The 15,675-nt window shown below is 37.6% G+C and overlaps 1 protein-coding gene across 1 annotated transcript in view; it reads right to left on the bottom strand.

Moving 5' to 3' along the window:
• Window positions 1–15,675, bottom strand: part of EMB (embigin) — a 41,791-nt gene that overhangs the window by 16,440 nt on the left and 9,676 nt on the right. The window contains exons 2-4 of the mRNA XM_082835914.1: window positions 14,159–14,248; window positions 1,478–1,664; window positions 1,158–1,246 (exon numbers count right to left, since the gene is read on the bottom strand). Coding sequence (XP_082692040.1) covers window positions 1,158–1,246; window positions 1,478–1,664; window positions 14,159–14,248 — 366 coding nt within the window. The remainder of the gene's footprint in view (window positions 1–1,157; window positions 1,247–1,477; window positions 1,665–14,158; window positions 14,249–15,675) is intronic.

Here is a 15,675-nt window from a genome sequence, read left to right as displayed (position 1 = left end):
CTGCCTTTGCAGAGACCAAAGTGCATAAATACAAGGATTTATTATATTTACCCAGTAGGAATATTTATAAAACCACAGGAAGGAAATGAGTCTGAGTGCAGAGGGACTATAGGGAGGGATGAAGGAGGGGACCATCTGAAATCATGGCAGTGATGAGTCAGCCCATTCTGCTACTGATGGGACTTTGGGGATAGAATTCGTATTTTGTCATAGCAGCTAGCTGGATTTCACAATTTTTAGGAAAAAGTAAACAATTTCTCATGTGTGCTGGTAAATTAATGTGAAGCAAAGCCCAAGATAGTTAATATGGCAACAGACTGCATTTCCCAAATACCATCAGGGACAGTGACATTCACTTATCTATCAGAGAATATGGTTTTTTCATGAAGATAATTACCCAACTTGAGCAACTAGTCTCTATTATGAGATTGAGACCTTTAAAGTTTTGGTTTAATGATGGTAAGAGTAAAATACTTTGAGTTTATTTTTTCCTATGGGGGAGAACTGTGGATTACATTCTGGGGTTTGTCCTTACTTGATGAAATCAAAAGCAGGCAACCTTTGTGCGTCTCCAAATTATTTTTAAATTTTATGGGTTCCTAAAATCCCAAGTCCTGGAGCCACTGATACAGAACACCAAAGCATATTCTCACAGTCTAGGAATGCAATAACTCAGACACCTAGAGGAGTATTATAAAAGGTCTGAGTTGGGAGGGCTAAATAAATAAATAAATTCAAGAGACTGCTTGAATTTATTGTACAAGAGAGGTACAAATAACCTGGCAGCCTGATCTTTCAAACTAAAACCTGTGTTTTAAACTGGGGGAGGGAGCACTGGGAAGACACTGTGAAGCTCCAGTTTCAAGGTCACCACTTATGATTCAATAGAAAGCACATGATGCCTTTTTTTTCAGCTGTATTTTTAGTATTGTAATAATAATTTTAAAAATTGAGGATTTATTTGTTTATTTTCTACAACAATTATTTTGTGAACACAACAGGATTTTAGATGATGGCATAAGATCCAAGACCTTTACATAATGGTAAAGATTTATTTCAGCACAAAAACTAGATATTTTCTTCCCAACAAATTTGAGGATTTAGAATTCTAAGAATATAATGCTAAAGTTATTACTCTACAAATTATTAGTACTGACCTTTGAAATTAAATGTGCCCCTTTGTTCCTTTTTCTCCTCAAAGAAACAAGAATAACTTCCCATTTGTTCGCTATTAACGATGGTGAACCTAAAGATAATTTAAGTTATTAATACAGGCTTAGTTCTCAAAAAACCCTCCTTAATGAAAATGAAAGACTCAGCCATTAATCAAAATTTAAAGATGAAAAAAATTTGTAAATATGCAAATTAGAATATTAGCATAACATTCAAGTGACAGCAAAGGAAAGGATGCTCATTCAGGAAAATATTTAGAATTTAATTTCATCTAGCCATACAGGTTAAAATTTTGTTTACTCACATGTATTGGGTATACAGGATGCTTCCTGTTGCATTGATGAGATAGTTATTCTCAAGTAGTTCATCACCTTTTTTCCAAGTCACATTTACTGAATTCAAATCTCCAGATGTCATGAATTGGCATGTGAGTTCTATATTAGAAGGTCTTTCTAAAGTGATATTTTTTTCGACTGGCATATTGGAATGTTCTGTTTACCACAAAAGAAAACAAACAAAAAGATGCTGTAAAAGTTACATTTAGGGGAAATCCAAGATATAAAAAAGTTTAAATAATCAACAATAGGGCTATATCAGCAGTTTCCTAATGTAACAACAGTGCTACATCAACAGTTTCCTAATGTAACATTCCTTTGAAGAATTATTCCTCTGTAACATATATTTAGTTCCCTTTATTATTTTCTTTCATAGGCACAGCTGAAGAAAAGTTTTGTTACAACAGAAATGGAATCACAAAAGCCTAACGCTCTGATCTTAATCTGCTTAAACTCACTAGCTGACAAGGATACAGGGGGAAGAGTACCGTTGAAAGAAGTGCCATGTGCTCTGACAGTGCAGAAACAATACAACCGTAGAAACAAACAGAAACTAGTAAGGAGAGAAAGGAGTGACTGTTTCAGCTCCTTTCAGTAATCATGTTATTGGTAGTTACTACAAGAAAGTTTTGTGTGTAATGTGGGTTTGTGTGATATACTAATTCTATCGTTCCCAGTCTTCTTACTCCTTAAGAATTTGTAGGGATGGGATAAAGATAGTCGTGAGATAGAAGAATTTAAATAAACATCTTGCAGTTGTGAATTTTCACTGCATTTGAAATATCAGTACAAAGCCATTAGGTGATATATCTATATATAAATATGTAGATATGGATATTGATATATATATCCAACTTAGAGCCAGCTTTTTAAAATTTTGAACAGTGGTAAATAAAGAAAAAAATATCAAGTAAGCACACTGCTCTTCCTATACTAAATGTACCACTGGTAACCAAATAATAAAGGAAGATAACTTTCTGTTTATAGAATTCCAGCAAATAAATGAAGAAATCATAGAAGTACAGTACAATGATGCAGGAAACCCTGGTGAATCATGAATCCAGTCATTTTGCATCAACTACTGCAATCATCTCAAAAACAGAATTGTGTGTCTCCTGAGGAGGAACACCCCACTACCTAAGAAGTAATGTTGTCCAAAAAAAAAAAAAAAAAAAAGTAAAGTGGAAGGGGGCAGAGCATGGGCTCTAGGCACTCCGGCAGTAGTTGTGGCATGTGGGCTCAGTAGTTGTGGCTTGCAGGCTCTAGAGCACAGGCTCAGTAGTTGTGGCACACGGGCTTAGTTGCTCCACGGCATGTGGGATCTTCCCAGACCAGGGCTCGAACCTGTGTCCCCTGCATTGGCAGGCAGATTCTTAACCACTGCACCCCAGGAATGTACCCCTATGTAATAAAACAATTTTAAAAAGCAAGGAAGTGACTATACAAAAATCAGAACAGTGATGGTTACTTTTAATGGGAAGGAAAGGGCTGTGTTTGGGAGAGGGCACTGCATTATATAAACATTTCTCCATCTCACGCTCAATAGTATTGTATCATTAAAAGTAGAATGCAGAGCCAAAATGTAGAAAGAAAAAAAATAGAACTTAAAACAGCATAACATCCCTTTTAATTACATTTAAAACTTCACAAAAGTGCTTCCTTAAGCAATGACTACGTGCAAAGTTTTGCCAACAGTGAAGTACAACTAGTGTGAAGTGCTTTGTGAGCACATGCTTGAAATAACCGCTCGTGTAATTCTAAAATTGCTGAATTGAATTTTATGCCCAAAAAGTAAAACAAAACAAAACAAAAACCCTAGCTATGGGAAGACCTTAACAAAATTCAATTATACAGGGAAAAAAAATTGAGTCAGTAAAACTGAAGGGATTTATACATTTCAGCATATGTACATGCAGAAATTATACTAGGTACTAGTAATAGGAGAAAATGTTTCAAGATCTGCTGTATTTGGTTCTGAGCTTCTGTTTTCTCTAAATTTTCCTCACTTCATCTTTAGCTCTATGACAGCCTTAAAACTTAGTCCTGTCTGTCAAAGAAATTTACTTCGTTAGCCAATTTCTTAAGAGTTTTCTACACACAGTCTGTGTCCTCACCCATGTTCTCATTTCAATACGGCATATTCTAGTATCTTACCACATTACAGAAAATGCTTTCTCTTGGGTTAAAAATGGCCTATTGAACCTGATGACCTCTTTTCAGAGCTCATGTTTTGTTTGATGTCTCTGAAATATCAGATGTTGCCAGAGACTACCGACTCCTAGAAATTCCCTTTACTTCACTCCTATTTCATGATCCTAACATTCTGCTAGCCACACCAATTCTTCCAACTACCCCTAAATGTTGGTCTCCCTTGGGACTTTGCTCTCTGGTTTCTTTACTTTTCTGTTTGACACTCCCATGTTGGATTCAACTATTATTTCTAATATCCTTTACTTGTAAAACTCTTGGCTCCATTCAAGACTTCCTTCTTGATCCCCAGGCCCACAGCTCCAGTTGCCTACTGAGCATCTAAACCTAGATATCCCAAAGGTTCTTCAAACTCAAAATATCCGAGGGAGATGCATTAGCCTTCTCTTCTCCTGACCCCTAAGATTAAATCACATCCAGTAGAATTCAGTCGATTCTTACCTCTGAAATGTCAATCAGATTTGCTCAGTTGTCTCCAACTCTTCTTACTGTAGGGCTTTGATGGGGTTGAGAACATGCTATCCCTAAAATATGGCACCTTGGTATACTAAATGTCTTAAGCTGAAGGAGTTTGTGAAAATAGCAGAAGCAGAAAGGTCACTCTGACATTCCCCCTGTGCTTCTCCCTTGAAACAGGTCATAAAACCTTCATGGGAGAGGTGCCTTCTCTATAGCTGGGGGAAAGGAGCATCCTTATCTCCACAGACAAAGGGACACATAGAAGAATTATAACAAATAGGATTTGCTAAATTTCCCCCAGTTTATTACACTTATCTCATACTCTCTGATCTATCATATTCTCCCACGACTCTCCACTCTTCATCAAGCCTAGCATAAAAATACTCAGATTTAACTGTTTCTTTGGGTCCTCCTCTCCTTATGAAGGATGCTGTGTCACATAAAACTTAAATTAATTTGTATGCTTTAATCCTGTTAAACTATGTTTGTCAGTTTAATTTTCAGACCCAGTTAGGGACCCTAAGAGGGTCAAGGAAAACTTTTTCCTCCCCTACACCTTCATTACCTTTCACAAGGATGAGAAAAATGACTTCCTAACTTCTCTTGGCTACAGTTTCTCCTCCTCTACATGTTTTTTTTAACAACACCAAAGTTGTCCTTCTCAAGTAAAACTCATATTATTATTCTACTCTGATTAGGTACCTTTCATTTGCCAAAAAAAGTATACATTTTTTTGGTTTTTAATTTGTGGTAGTAACACGAGACCTACCCTCTTATCTGTAGGCACAATGTTGTACAGTAGATCTCTAGAACTTATTCACCTTGCTTAACTGAAACTTAGACATTTGACTAATACCTCCCCATTTCCCACCCCTCTCCAACCCCTGGCAACCACCACTCTATTCTTTGCTTCTGTGAATTTGACTCTTTTAGATACATCATGTCACAATAGCCAAGATGTGGAAACAACCCAAACGTCAATGGATGAATGGACAAAAACAGTGTGGTATATACAAACAATGGAACATCCCTCATCCTTTAAAAAGGAGGAAATTCATTTGGCAATATGCCACAACATGGATGAACCCCAAGGACACCAGGCCCAATGAAATAAGGCAGCCAGAGAAGGACGAACACTGCACGATTCCATGCATATGGAGGGGTCTGCATTTTTGCAGTCTCTGCTCATAGTTACAGCCTTTTTTTGGTACTGCATGGCTCCTTTGAAGACTGAACTGGTTTGGTTTATCTTCCTGCTTTGTGTATGAAAGGAAAGCTTAGCTTATAAAGAAAGAAGAGGCCTCAGGAGGTCAAAATGCCTAGGACATGTGGTAGGTGGACCATCACTCAACTCTACAAAAGACTCTTTCACATCTGGCAAAACTCTGCTTTAGGAATAAAATCTTTGTAGACGTCTGTGAGTCTCCTCCCTAGGTCTGAGCTGAGCTGATTCCTGCTGGATGCTGCTCAACCCAAGTCTAACTCGTGCAGGGTTCCCCTGCTCAGAACGAGGAGGCCCAGGCCTCGCTCCAGTGCATGGAGCTGTAAGAGGTTCCGGCAGTCAGAGCACCCAGAAAAGGCTGTTTGACTCTTGCATTATTTCTTTGCACCTCGTGAGGCTGATGACAGACTTTCCTGGGGAGAACTGGCAGGGAGATGTAGCTGCATTATCACCCCTAGCAGGAAACAGTACAGAGATATTAACATTCCAGAAGGTGATTCCAGGGCATGGTGCTCTGCTTGGTGATGTGGTTCACTGGAGCCTCCTAAGTTAGAATATGAATTATTACCCCATTTCACAAGAGAGCAGCCCAATGTCAGGGGCTCTGTGCCTGAGGTTACTTACAGGGCAAAACAAAGTATATTTATATTGAACATCTCAGTTTCCCCATTTATAAAATGGGACAATACATATTTCATAAGATAGTAGAAAGGATTAAATGAACTATCATAAGAAAAGTATTAGTAATATAGTAATTGCTGAATAATTACACACTTCCTCCCTATCACCATTTATCTCATTTGGGTAGTATAACAAAAGTTATCATGTATGTTGCTAAAAGTTATACATTGATTATATCATTTAATCTTCACAGAAGTTCTACGGGGTAAGTACCATTATTCTCATCACTATTTCATAGATGAGAAAATTGAGGCAAAGAGAGGTCGACTATCTTGCCCAAAACCATGCATCAAGATAATAACAGCAGAGAATCTCAAATTTAGGTGTGACTGAGTCCAGATTCTCACAACCAACTCTCAAAGATATGAAATGCTCATGACAGTGAAATTAACTTCTTCATCACTTTCAAACTACTGAACCAAGGTTTTAAATGAAAGAAAACATTAAAAGAAGATGAAACAAATTTATAATTTAGCAGTGTGATGATAGATGATGTGATCAACGTTTTTTTAATTTAAAAAAATTTTTCTCTTCCAGTTTGAGCTATAATTGGCATACAGCACTATATAAGTTTAAGGTGTACAGAATAATGTTGTGATTTACATACCTTATGAAATGATTACCACAGTGAGTTTACAGACCATCCATCACTTCATAGAGATACAAAATAAATGAAAAAGAAAAAATATTTTTTCCTTGATCAACATATTTTAAACATTCATACTTTCAACTAAGTGCTTCTATTAAGACCGCAACGTAACCTTTCTTCTTGCCAAGCCATCCTCCAAGCCCTAATTGTTGTCTCACTGTTTTTTATACTTTGCTGATGCTTCTGCAGCCTGATTTCCTTCCTATCAGGAAATCACAAGCATCAAAAATACGTAGAAAGTTTTATCCCTAATACTAAAATATTTTTTGGTTAGCCAGAAAACTAATGTGTCCATTTAACTCAATGGACAATGTTTCAACTTCCCCAAAACTCCACAACTGCAATGCATTTCTGCTGTTTTAGAATGTTATAAAAACATCCATGACATCGACATTTCCAAGACCATACCCATTTGCTCGGTTTCTGAACTACACTTTTAAAAAGAATGTTCTTTAAATCATACAGTAATTTACCTCTGTCTAAATACTCTCTTAAAAATTTAAGGGTAAGCTGGGACAAAGAGAGTGGCATGGACATATATGCACTACCAAATGTAAAATAGATAGCTAGTGGAAAGCAGCCGCATAGCACAGGGAGATCAGCTCGGTGCTTTGTGACCACCTAGGGGGGTAGGATAGGGAGGGTGGGAGGGAGGGAGATGCAAGAGGGAAGAGATATGGGGATATATGTATATGTATAACTGATTCACTTTGTCATAAAGCAGAAACTAACACATAATTGTAAAGCAGTTATACTCGAATAAAGATGTTAAACAAAAAAGTATATGGACCTTTCTTAACATCAAAAACACAAACAGGGGCTTCCCTGGTGGTGCAGTGGTTGAGAATCTGCCTGCTAATGCAGGGGACACGGGTTGGAGCCCTGGTCTGGGAGGATCCCACATGCCGCGGAGCAACTAGGCCCGTGAGCCACAACTACTGAGCCTGCGTGTCTGGAGCCTGTGCTCCGCAACAAGAGAGGCCGCAATAGTGAGAGCCCTGCGCACCGTGATGAAGAGTGGCCCCCGCTTGCCACAACTAGAGAAAGCCCTCGCACAGAAACAAAGACGCAGCACAGCAAAAATAAATAAATTAATTAATAAACTCCTACCCCCAACATCTTCTAAAAAAAACACAAGCAACCTGATTAAAAAATGGGCAGAGGACCTGAACAGACATTCTTCCAGAGAGACATACAGATGGCCAACAAGCATGTGAAACGTCACTAATCATCAGGGAAATGCAAATCAAAAGCACAATGAGATAGCACCTCACACCTGTTAGAATGGCTATTGCCAAAAAGACAACAAATAGCAAGTACCAGTGAGGATGTGGAGAAAAGGGAACCCTTGTGCACTATTGGTGGGAATGTGAATTGGTGCAGCCCTTACAGAAAACGCTATGGAAGTTTCTCAAAAAATTATATATAGAATTACCATACGATCCAGCAACTCCACTCCTGGGTATCTATCCGAAGAAAACAAAAACACTAATTCAAAAAGATATATGTACCTCTATGTCCACTGCAGCATTATTTACAATTGCCAAGATATGGAAGTAACCTAAGTGCCCATTAATAGATGAACGGATAAAGAAGATATGGTGTACACACACACACACACACACACACACACACACACAATGGAATATTACTCAGCCATGAAAAAGAATGAAATCTTGCCATTTGCAACAACATGAATGACCTAGAGGGTATTATGCAAACTGAAATAAGTCAGACAGAGAAAGATAATTACTGTATGATTTCACCTATATGTGGAATCTAAAAAACAAATGAACAAACATAACCAAACAGAAACAGAGTCACAGATACAGAGAACAAACAGGTGGCTGCCAGAGGGGAGGTGGGTATAGGGTTGAGAGAAATAGGTGAGGGAGATTAGGAGGTATAAACTTCTAGTTACAAAATGAATAAGTCACAAATGTGAAATGTACAGTGTTGGGAATATAGCCAAAAATAATGTAACATATTTGGTGACAGATGGTATAGACTTAGCTATACTTATAGTGGTGATCATTTTGAAATATATAGCAATATCTAATCACTAAAATGTGCTCCAGGAACTAACATAGTGTTGTGGAATCAATTATACTTCAAAAACAAACTCATAGAAAAAGAGATCAGATCTGTGGTTACCAGAGGCAGGGGTGAGGGGAAGGGAAACTGGATGGTGACCAAAAGGTACAAACTTCCAGTTACAAGATAAATAAGTACTAGGGATGTAATGTACAATTTGATAAATATGATTAACACCTGCTGTGTGTTATGTTAATACTGTACTGAACACTGGAAATATGCTAAGACAGTAGATTTCAAGTGCATTCTACACATACAAAAAATGATAACTGTGAGATGGTATGTTAATTAGTTTGCTTGACTGTAGTAATATATATATCCATATAGTCATGTTGTACATCTTAATTATATACAGTGTTTATTAAAAATTATATATATATGGAAAAATTTAACTATAATAGATAACCTAAGTCAAATGAGATCTAAATCATCACAGGTGATAATAGAGTATCATAAAAATACTAATTCTCCCCCAAATTAATCTATAGATTCAGTGAAAAATCAGTCAAAATCCAAAAAGTATTTTTTATGGAACTTGATTAGAAACAAAAAACCCACATGAAAGAGTAAAAGTCCAGGAAATAGCAAAAGTTATCTTTTAAAAACAGAACAGGGGCTTCCCTGGTGGCACAATGGTTGAGAGTCTGCCTGCTGATGCAGGGGACACGGGTTCGTGCCCTGGTCCGGGAAGATCCCACATGCCGCGGAGCGCCTGGGCCTGTGAGCCATGGCCGCTGGGCCTGCGTGTCCGGAGCCTGTGCTCCACAACGGGAGAGGCCACAACAGTGAGAGGCCTGCGTACCGGGAAAACAAAAAAAAACAAAAAAAAACAAAAGTATAATGTTTCAAAAATTAATATTAATTTGTTAGTGCTGCTAGAAAACACCTAGAAAATTAATGGAATAAATAAGCAGAATTTTTCAGAAGCAAGTTGGAAACTATTAGTGGATCAGGAAATAAATTTGGTAGTTACCACCAGATTTGTTTTTTAATGGGTTGTAAGAAAAGAGAAATCATCAAGTGTAACACATCTATTAGGTGTGGGTGTTGCTTGACGTGTGGGTGCATGCATGGTAGTGCATCAGTTTACAAGGTAAGTTGTTCCTTACTTTGTGTAGCACTATAAAAAGTTTGAAAAACATTGAAACAGTAGAGAGACAGAATAGCATATGGGAATTTGGAATATGATTAGTGTGCTATTTCACAGCAGTAGGAAAAAGAACTGTTCAGTAAAGGGTGTTGGAACATTAGCTATCTATATAAAATAGTAATAAAGTTAGTGCTCTATCGCACACAATACGTAAAACCATATTTTAAATGGTTTAAAAACTGAAGGTTAAAAACTCCTATTAAGAACTCCTATGAAAATATTAGGAGAAATGTGTAAATGAAATTTCTACACAATAAAAAACACCATGTAAAATTTTAGAGACAAGAAAGAACATTTGCAACTTTTATAAAAAGTACAGATTAGTACTCAAAATGTATAGCTGTCTCATTTACATACATTGAAGAATTTATAAGCCCAATAGGAAAATGAATAAAGGGTATTTAACAGATAAACATACACAGATATAAGTATGCCTAACTCCAGGATGCAAATTAAAACAATAATTTGTTTTATTAACAGTTTTTCACACTCAGAAAAGCGAAGAGTTTAATACTATCAAGGTTGGTCAGGATCTAGAGAAAATTATACTCAAATATGCAGATGGGGGAAGGGGTAAATTGTCAGGCTACTTTGGAGGGCAGTTTGCAATATGTATTAAAATTAAAATGTGCATAGTTTCTAACTCAGCAATTCTACTTGCGGCAATTATTCTAGAGGAACACACACAACCATGCCCAGAAAGAGATATGTAGAAGTGTTCATTGCTCATGGTTTACAATAGAAAAAAATTTAAACAAACTCAGATCTAGTGGGTAGAGGCCAAGGATGCTGCTAAACAACCTACAATGCCCTGAACGTGCTCCCCCCAGCTCCAGCAACAAAGAGTTATCCAACCCGAACTGTCAATATTTATGCTAATGAGAAACCCTAGTGTAAAACAAAAGTTGCTAACAGCCACTACCAATTGTGTTACTATGGGCGATCCCTCTTCTACCTTCTCTTTCACTCTCTGTATATATTAGGATTCACATTTTTTTTCCTCTGTACATCTACAGTCTACATAAGATTTGATAACTGGTGGTCTGCTTCTGAGAAACATCCTAAACATGTGCACCTCATTAGAGTCGTTCTGGGATCTTCCCTGCAACAAAGTGTCTGAGCAGCCAAATGTAAGGGACTCTCGCTTCTTTTCTTTTTTCAATCTGATTGACCAGGCACTTGAACCAGGAATCTGAATGGTCCTAATCCAACTTCTTGTCTAGCTGGTCTAAGCAACATGGCTGCCTTTCCCGACCTTGACTAATTTCCCAAATTTTACTCCATGCCTTAATATATGTATCTGTAGCTCCAATGCCTGCTTTGTCTATCTCCCTGTCTCACGAGGTCCTTGCCAGGCCAGCTGCTCACATCTCAAAATGATAAATAAAATGTGCCCGTGGGGAGAGCCTATGCCAACTTTACCAGGGTAGTCAAGAAAGCTGCCAGCTGATGCTTTGGTTTTAACCTCTTGGGTTAAACTATAACACACTAATGGAGGCACCAAACACTATAATATGCACAGAGAAAGAAAAAAATAAAACAATAAAGAAATAATCTCATTGCTGTAATACAATGACTTCTGAATATTGATATTGGGAAACCTAGCACAGTCATGTTAAAATAGTCCATTATTAAAAGATCAATTTTTGAAACACAGTGACATCAGACAACTGGAAAAAAAAAACACTTCATGCTTAGTGAAGTCAATTATACTTTTACAAAGATATCCATTATCTCAGCAAATGCAATTTCCAAGACAAACCTATTTAGCAAAGGGCAATCAAAATACCTTTGTTTTCATTGTTTTTGAAACTTCTTTCCATAGTCTCATAGCGAATCTAAGTTTCCTTAAATAATTGTATTAATAACACTGCTGAAAGAAATGAGTAACTGGGCATTAAGAAAGGCTGCAAAGTATGATGGTTAATGGCGTGGCGCCTGGTGTCAGACAGTCTGGCTTCAAAATCAAACACCCAACTTACCACCTGTGACCATGGTCAGTTCACTTGATCTCTTTGTGCCTCTTTTTCCTCATCTGCAAATTGCAAATAGTAACAGTACCCATTGCTTAGGGTTCTTATGAGGTTTAAACTAAGTTATATGTAGAAATACGTACATGGTACATAGTCGATACCATATGTCTGTTAAGTAAATGATTAGCAGTATTTTAAAAACATAAAACAAGTAAACAATTAGGCTTTCATGAACCAAAGGTCATGTTTTTCACTCTCCAAGGCACAGGACCTCTTTCCTAGTCTCAAGCATCTTTGAGGAAATGTGCTATGAACTGGGCCAAAAGTTGTCATGCTGGTCCAGAATCTGCAGCTAATGTACTACATTTGCATCCCTGTAAAAAAAAATTTTTATCCCAACAGAGAGATCAACTTCTAAAATGGCCAGAGGGGAAGAGAAAATAAGTAACAACACAGAAATGTTAAGCACAATTCAAATAAACAGTGATATGACAAAATATGAAAACATTCTATTTATGAAGTAGATTAAAAATCCTGATGGTAACAATAAGAAGAAAGCCTATGGTTCCTAATAAGCATAAGTATGTCTTCAGATTTAAATTCTATATTTCAATAAAGGCAGTTCCTAAGACCAAACTTCTTGATGTGAAGGCAAACAGAACAACAAGGGTCACAGTTCAGAGATCCTGTGTTTCGAAATTAATGTCAAATCTTTTCTTTTGTCAAATAAAAACAAACCTAGACTTAAATAAGGAGAGACTTTATTCCAGAAGTCTATTGCAATAGGGAAAAATGCTCCAGGGTTTGGATCTACAAGTATCTCACTGTCAAATAGAAAAAGACTTCTATAGGGAGGGGTAAGCAGGCTAGCAGGAACTTTTGAGAAGAAATGAGGCAACTGTTGGGTAGAAGCAGACAGCACGACTGGGCTGTGGCCATGCATTTACTGCTTGCTCAGGCTTGGGGCATGCCAAGTTCAGGGGTCTGGGAGGAAGAGAAAAGCCTGACTAAAGTTTGATCAGGCCAAAGCTGAAGGTGAGTGATGGACAGTTGTGAACACCTGCTCTCATGAATACTGTAGGAATACTGGTATCAGAATAAAAGAGTGGTTAGGAGTGAAACCCTCCAAACGGGTTAAGTAAATAACCAACCTGACATCAACTAAAAAGTCCAATTTTTGCTCTCCCTTTGGGCACCTGATCCTTTTTTTCCCAGGCTCCAGCTACACAGGATAAGTGAGGGGTGTGCTGCTGCCAGCATTACCAGGCCCATCAAAGGATTTGCAAACTTATGTTTTCACATAAATCTCTCTTAAAGAAACATTCCATCCTAACAAAGGAAACCAACAACTAGAACGCGCAAAAAGTAAAAGAAGAAGTAGCAACACAGGAGTGTTGTAATTACTTTTTACAAGTAGGAATAAGCTCCAAATACTAGGATGGGGACATCTGGGAACAAAAAGGGGTTGCACAAAGTCATAAAAATGTTCTCCTACCAGGAAACTCACTGCAAATATTCCACTGGTATCAGATTGCGGGGAGGGGCACACCTTTAATTCATATTAAACAGAAATAGAGAAACCGTTCTTAAACTAGAGGACAGTTAAAGCCTGGACATATAATTGGATGAAACTTATTAGTGACTTAAAAAATAGGATTAAAATTCTATTATACTTTTGATATTGTTGCTAAAACAGATAACTACTCTTGCTCATTTAAAGAACTCTGAGATTACTTTTAAAATACTGGAATCCAAAACTGTGAAAAGAGAAAGCAGACTTGAGTTTTATGTCAGGATTCTTCGCTTGATTTTCCATAGCAGTCATAGATAACATCTTTAATTTTTTGCCTAAAGGCCTTCCAGCAGATACATGAATTCTCCTCTCAGTGAACAGTGGTTTGAACAGACGTACCAGCAAGGTGTGATGAAAACCGAAGAGCATCTGCACATCAAAATGAGCCCTCCTCTCGTCCCAGGTGCCCTCCTTCTAGAGAGCATTTAACCCCCATGCCTGGAAAGGCTGCCTCCTCCCTCACACAGGGCACGTCAGCCTGGTCGCACGGGACCCCATCACACTGTGTTATGACTGTATAAGGTACTGGTGTGTCTCTCCCGCCAGTCTGGCAGGCTTTAATACTTCATAATTCATACAGTAGCTTAATTAAAAATGAAAAATTATCTGGCATTATATTATTTGAAACACAATACACTTACCAGTCAGTGATATGTTATGACTCTCCAAGGAAAGGTTAGAGTATTTTGCCATCATTTCTTCCCGGACAGGTAGGCTTGTGAAAGATGCAGCTGTAAGAATAAGAACATGTGATTACATATTATTATCAAGGTTAAGTGACTTTCTAAAAGCTAGTTCACAGCAGCTAAAATGGTATATTGTATACTATTAATGAAAAATGTTTTCAGGAAGCTCTGATTCACTAGGTCTTACACGCTCCACAGACATTCAGAAACACACTGAGCTATTAAATGTAACAAAATTTCCAATTTTTCTATGTTCTTTTCTTACTGAAAAATCCCTATTGATTACATCAAATGGCTTTTAAAAAAAACCTTTCCTTATCCTAAAATTCATAGTTTCTTTATAAAACATAAATGAGGATATGGAGAAATTAGATAAGAGTGCCAGGGGAAAAAAAGGACATAGAAAGGCAGAGAGAAGATGAGAGCACAAAAAGGGACAGAGAGACCAAAATAAAGGGCATAAAAAAGGAATAAGAGAGAGTGCACCAGGCGCTAGAGGACAGAGAACATAAATGGATGGACAGGGAGAGTCTATGCTGCTCTGTTTTCCAGCTATGGTGACGGTCCAGTGTGTCCTCTACCAAACCAACTTTCCATTTTTCTGTCACTTATGTCTTCTTTCAAAAACATTCATCGAAGAAACAAGGTTTCCATTTCCACCTGTCCCACTCTCCTCAAAGATTCTTTTTTTTTTTTTTTAACACTAGCTACTGTTGTTTTGACTTTAGGACACAGACCTTACCTCCCACGAAAACTACCCCAACTTTACCAAACAAGTCAGAGGAGAAAGGCTCATTATTGTAAACTTGGCTGCATTCTTAAGACCCTTCATTCACTTTAAATTAAACCTGGGCCTTTTTTACACCACATTTTTAATACTGTGCTCAGAAAGTTATTCCTAGTGCAAGATTAGACTTCTAGTTCTTTTCTTATATGTATGAAAAATGTTACCAAAGCAAGTGATCATTTTTGTTGCTTCAGCTTACACACAGCTTTTCAATATTGCCTAATAAAAAAACCTACCTCGCAGAACCTAGGTCTCCAATTAGCCATATTCCAGAGCTTTTATCACTTCTAATACAGTCTTGGAAGGTGGGATGCACTTTCCCATAAAATAGTCCTTTAACAAATAACATACCTAAATCATACCACCCTCTGACACTGATTATTTAGGAAAATATGCCCTGAGTTTCTCACTAGGCTGCCAGGAATACAAAACTTCTCCTCCACCCACACCTAATATTCATTCATTCCTATTCTCTCTCTCTGTCACTCTCTCTCAAGCACACACACACATTGCCAAAAAGTCACCTATCAATATGAAAATTCTTTTTTTCTATTATTGGGCATAGCTCACTTACAGGTTGCAGGAAGCCAGGAGGGAGCAGCATCTGGGAACAGCAGATGGGAAAGAAAGAACTGTTCCACTCTATCATCTGTTCTGTGAAGCTTGCAAACATAAGCTTTGATAT

This window comes from Leucopleurus acutus, assembly GCF_964270905.1.
Source record: "Leucopleurus acutus genome assembly, chromosome: 3".
In the NCBI taxonomy this organism is placed as follows: Eukaryota; Metazoa; Chordata; class Mammalia; order Artiodactyla; family Delphinidae; genus Leucopleurus; species Leucopleurus acutus.
Note: the sequence above shows the minus strand (reverse complement) of the source record. Positions and strands in the feature narration are given on the sequence as shown.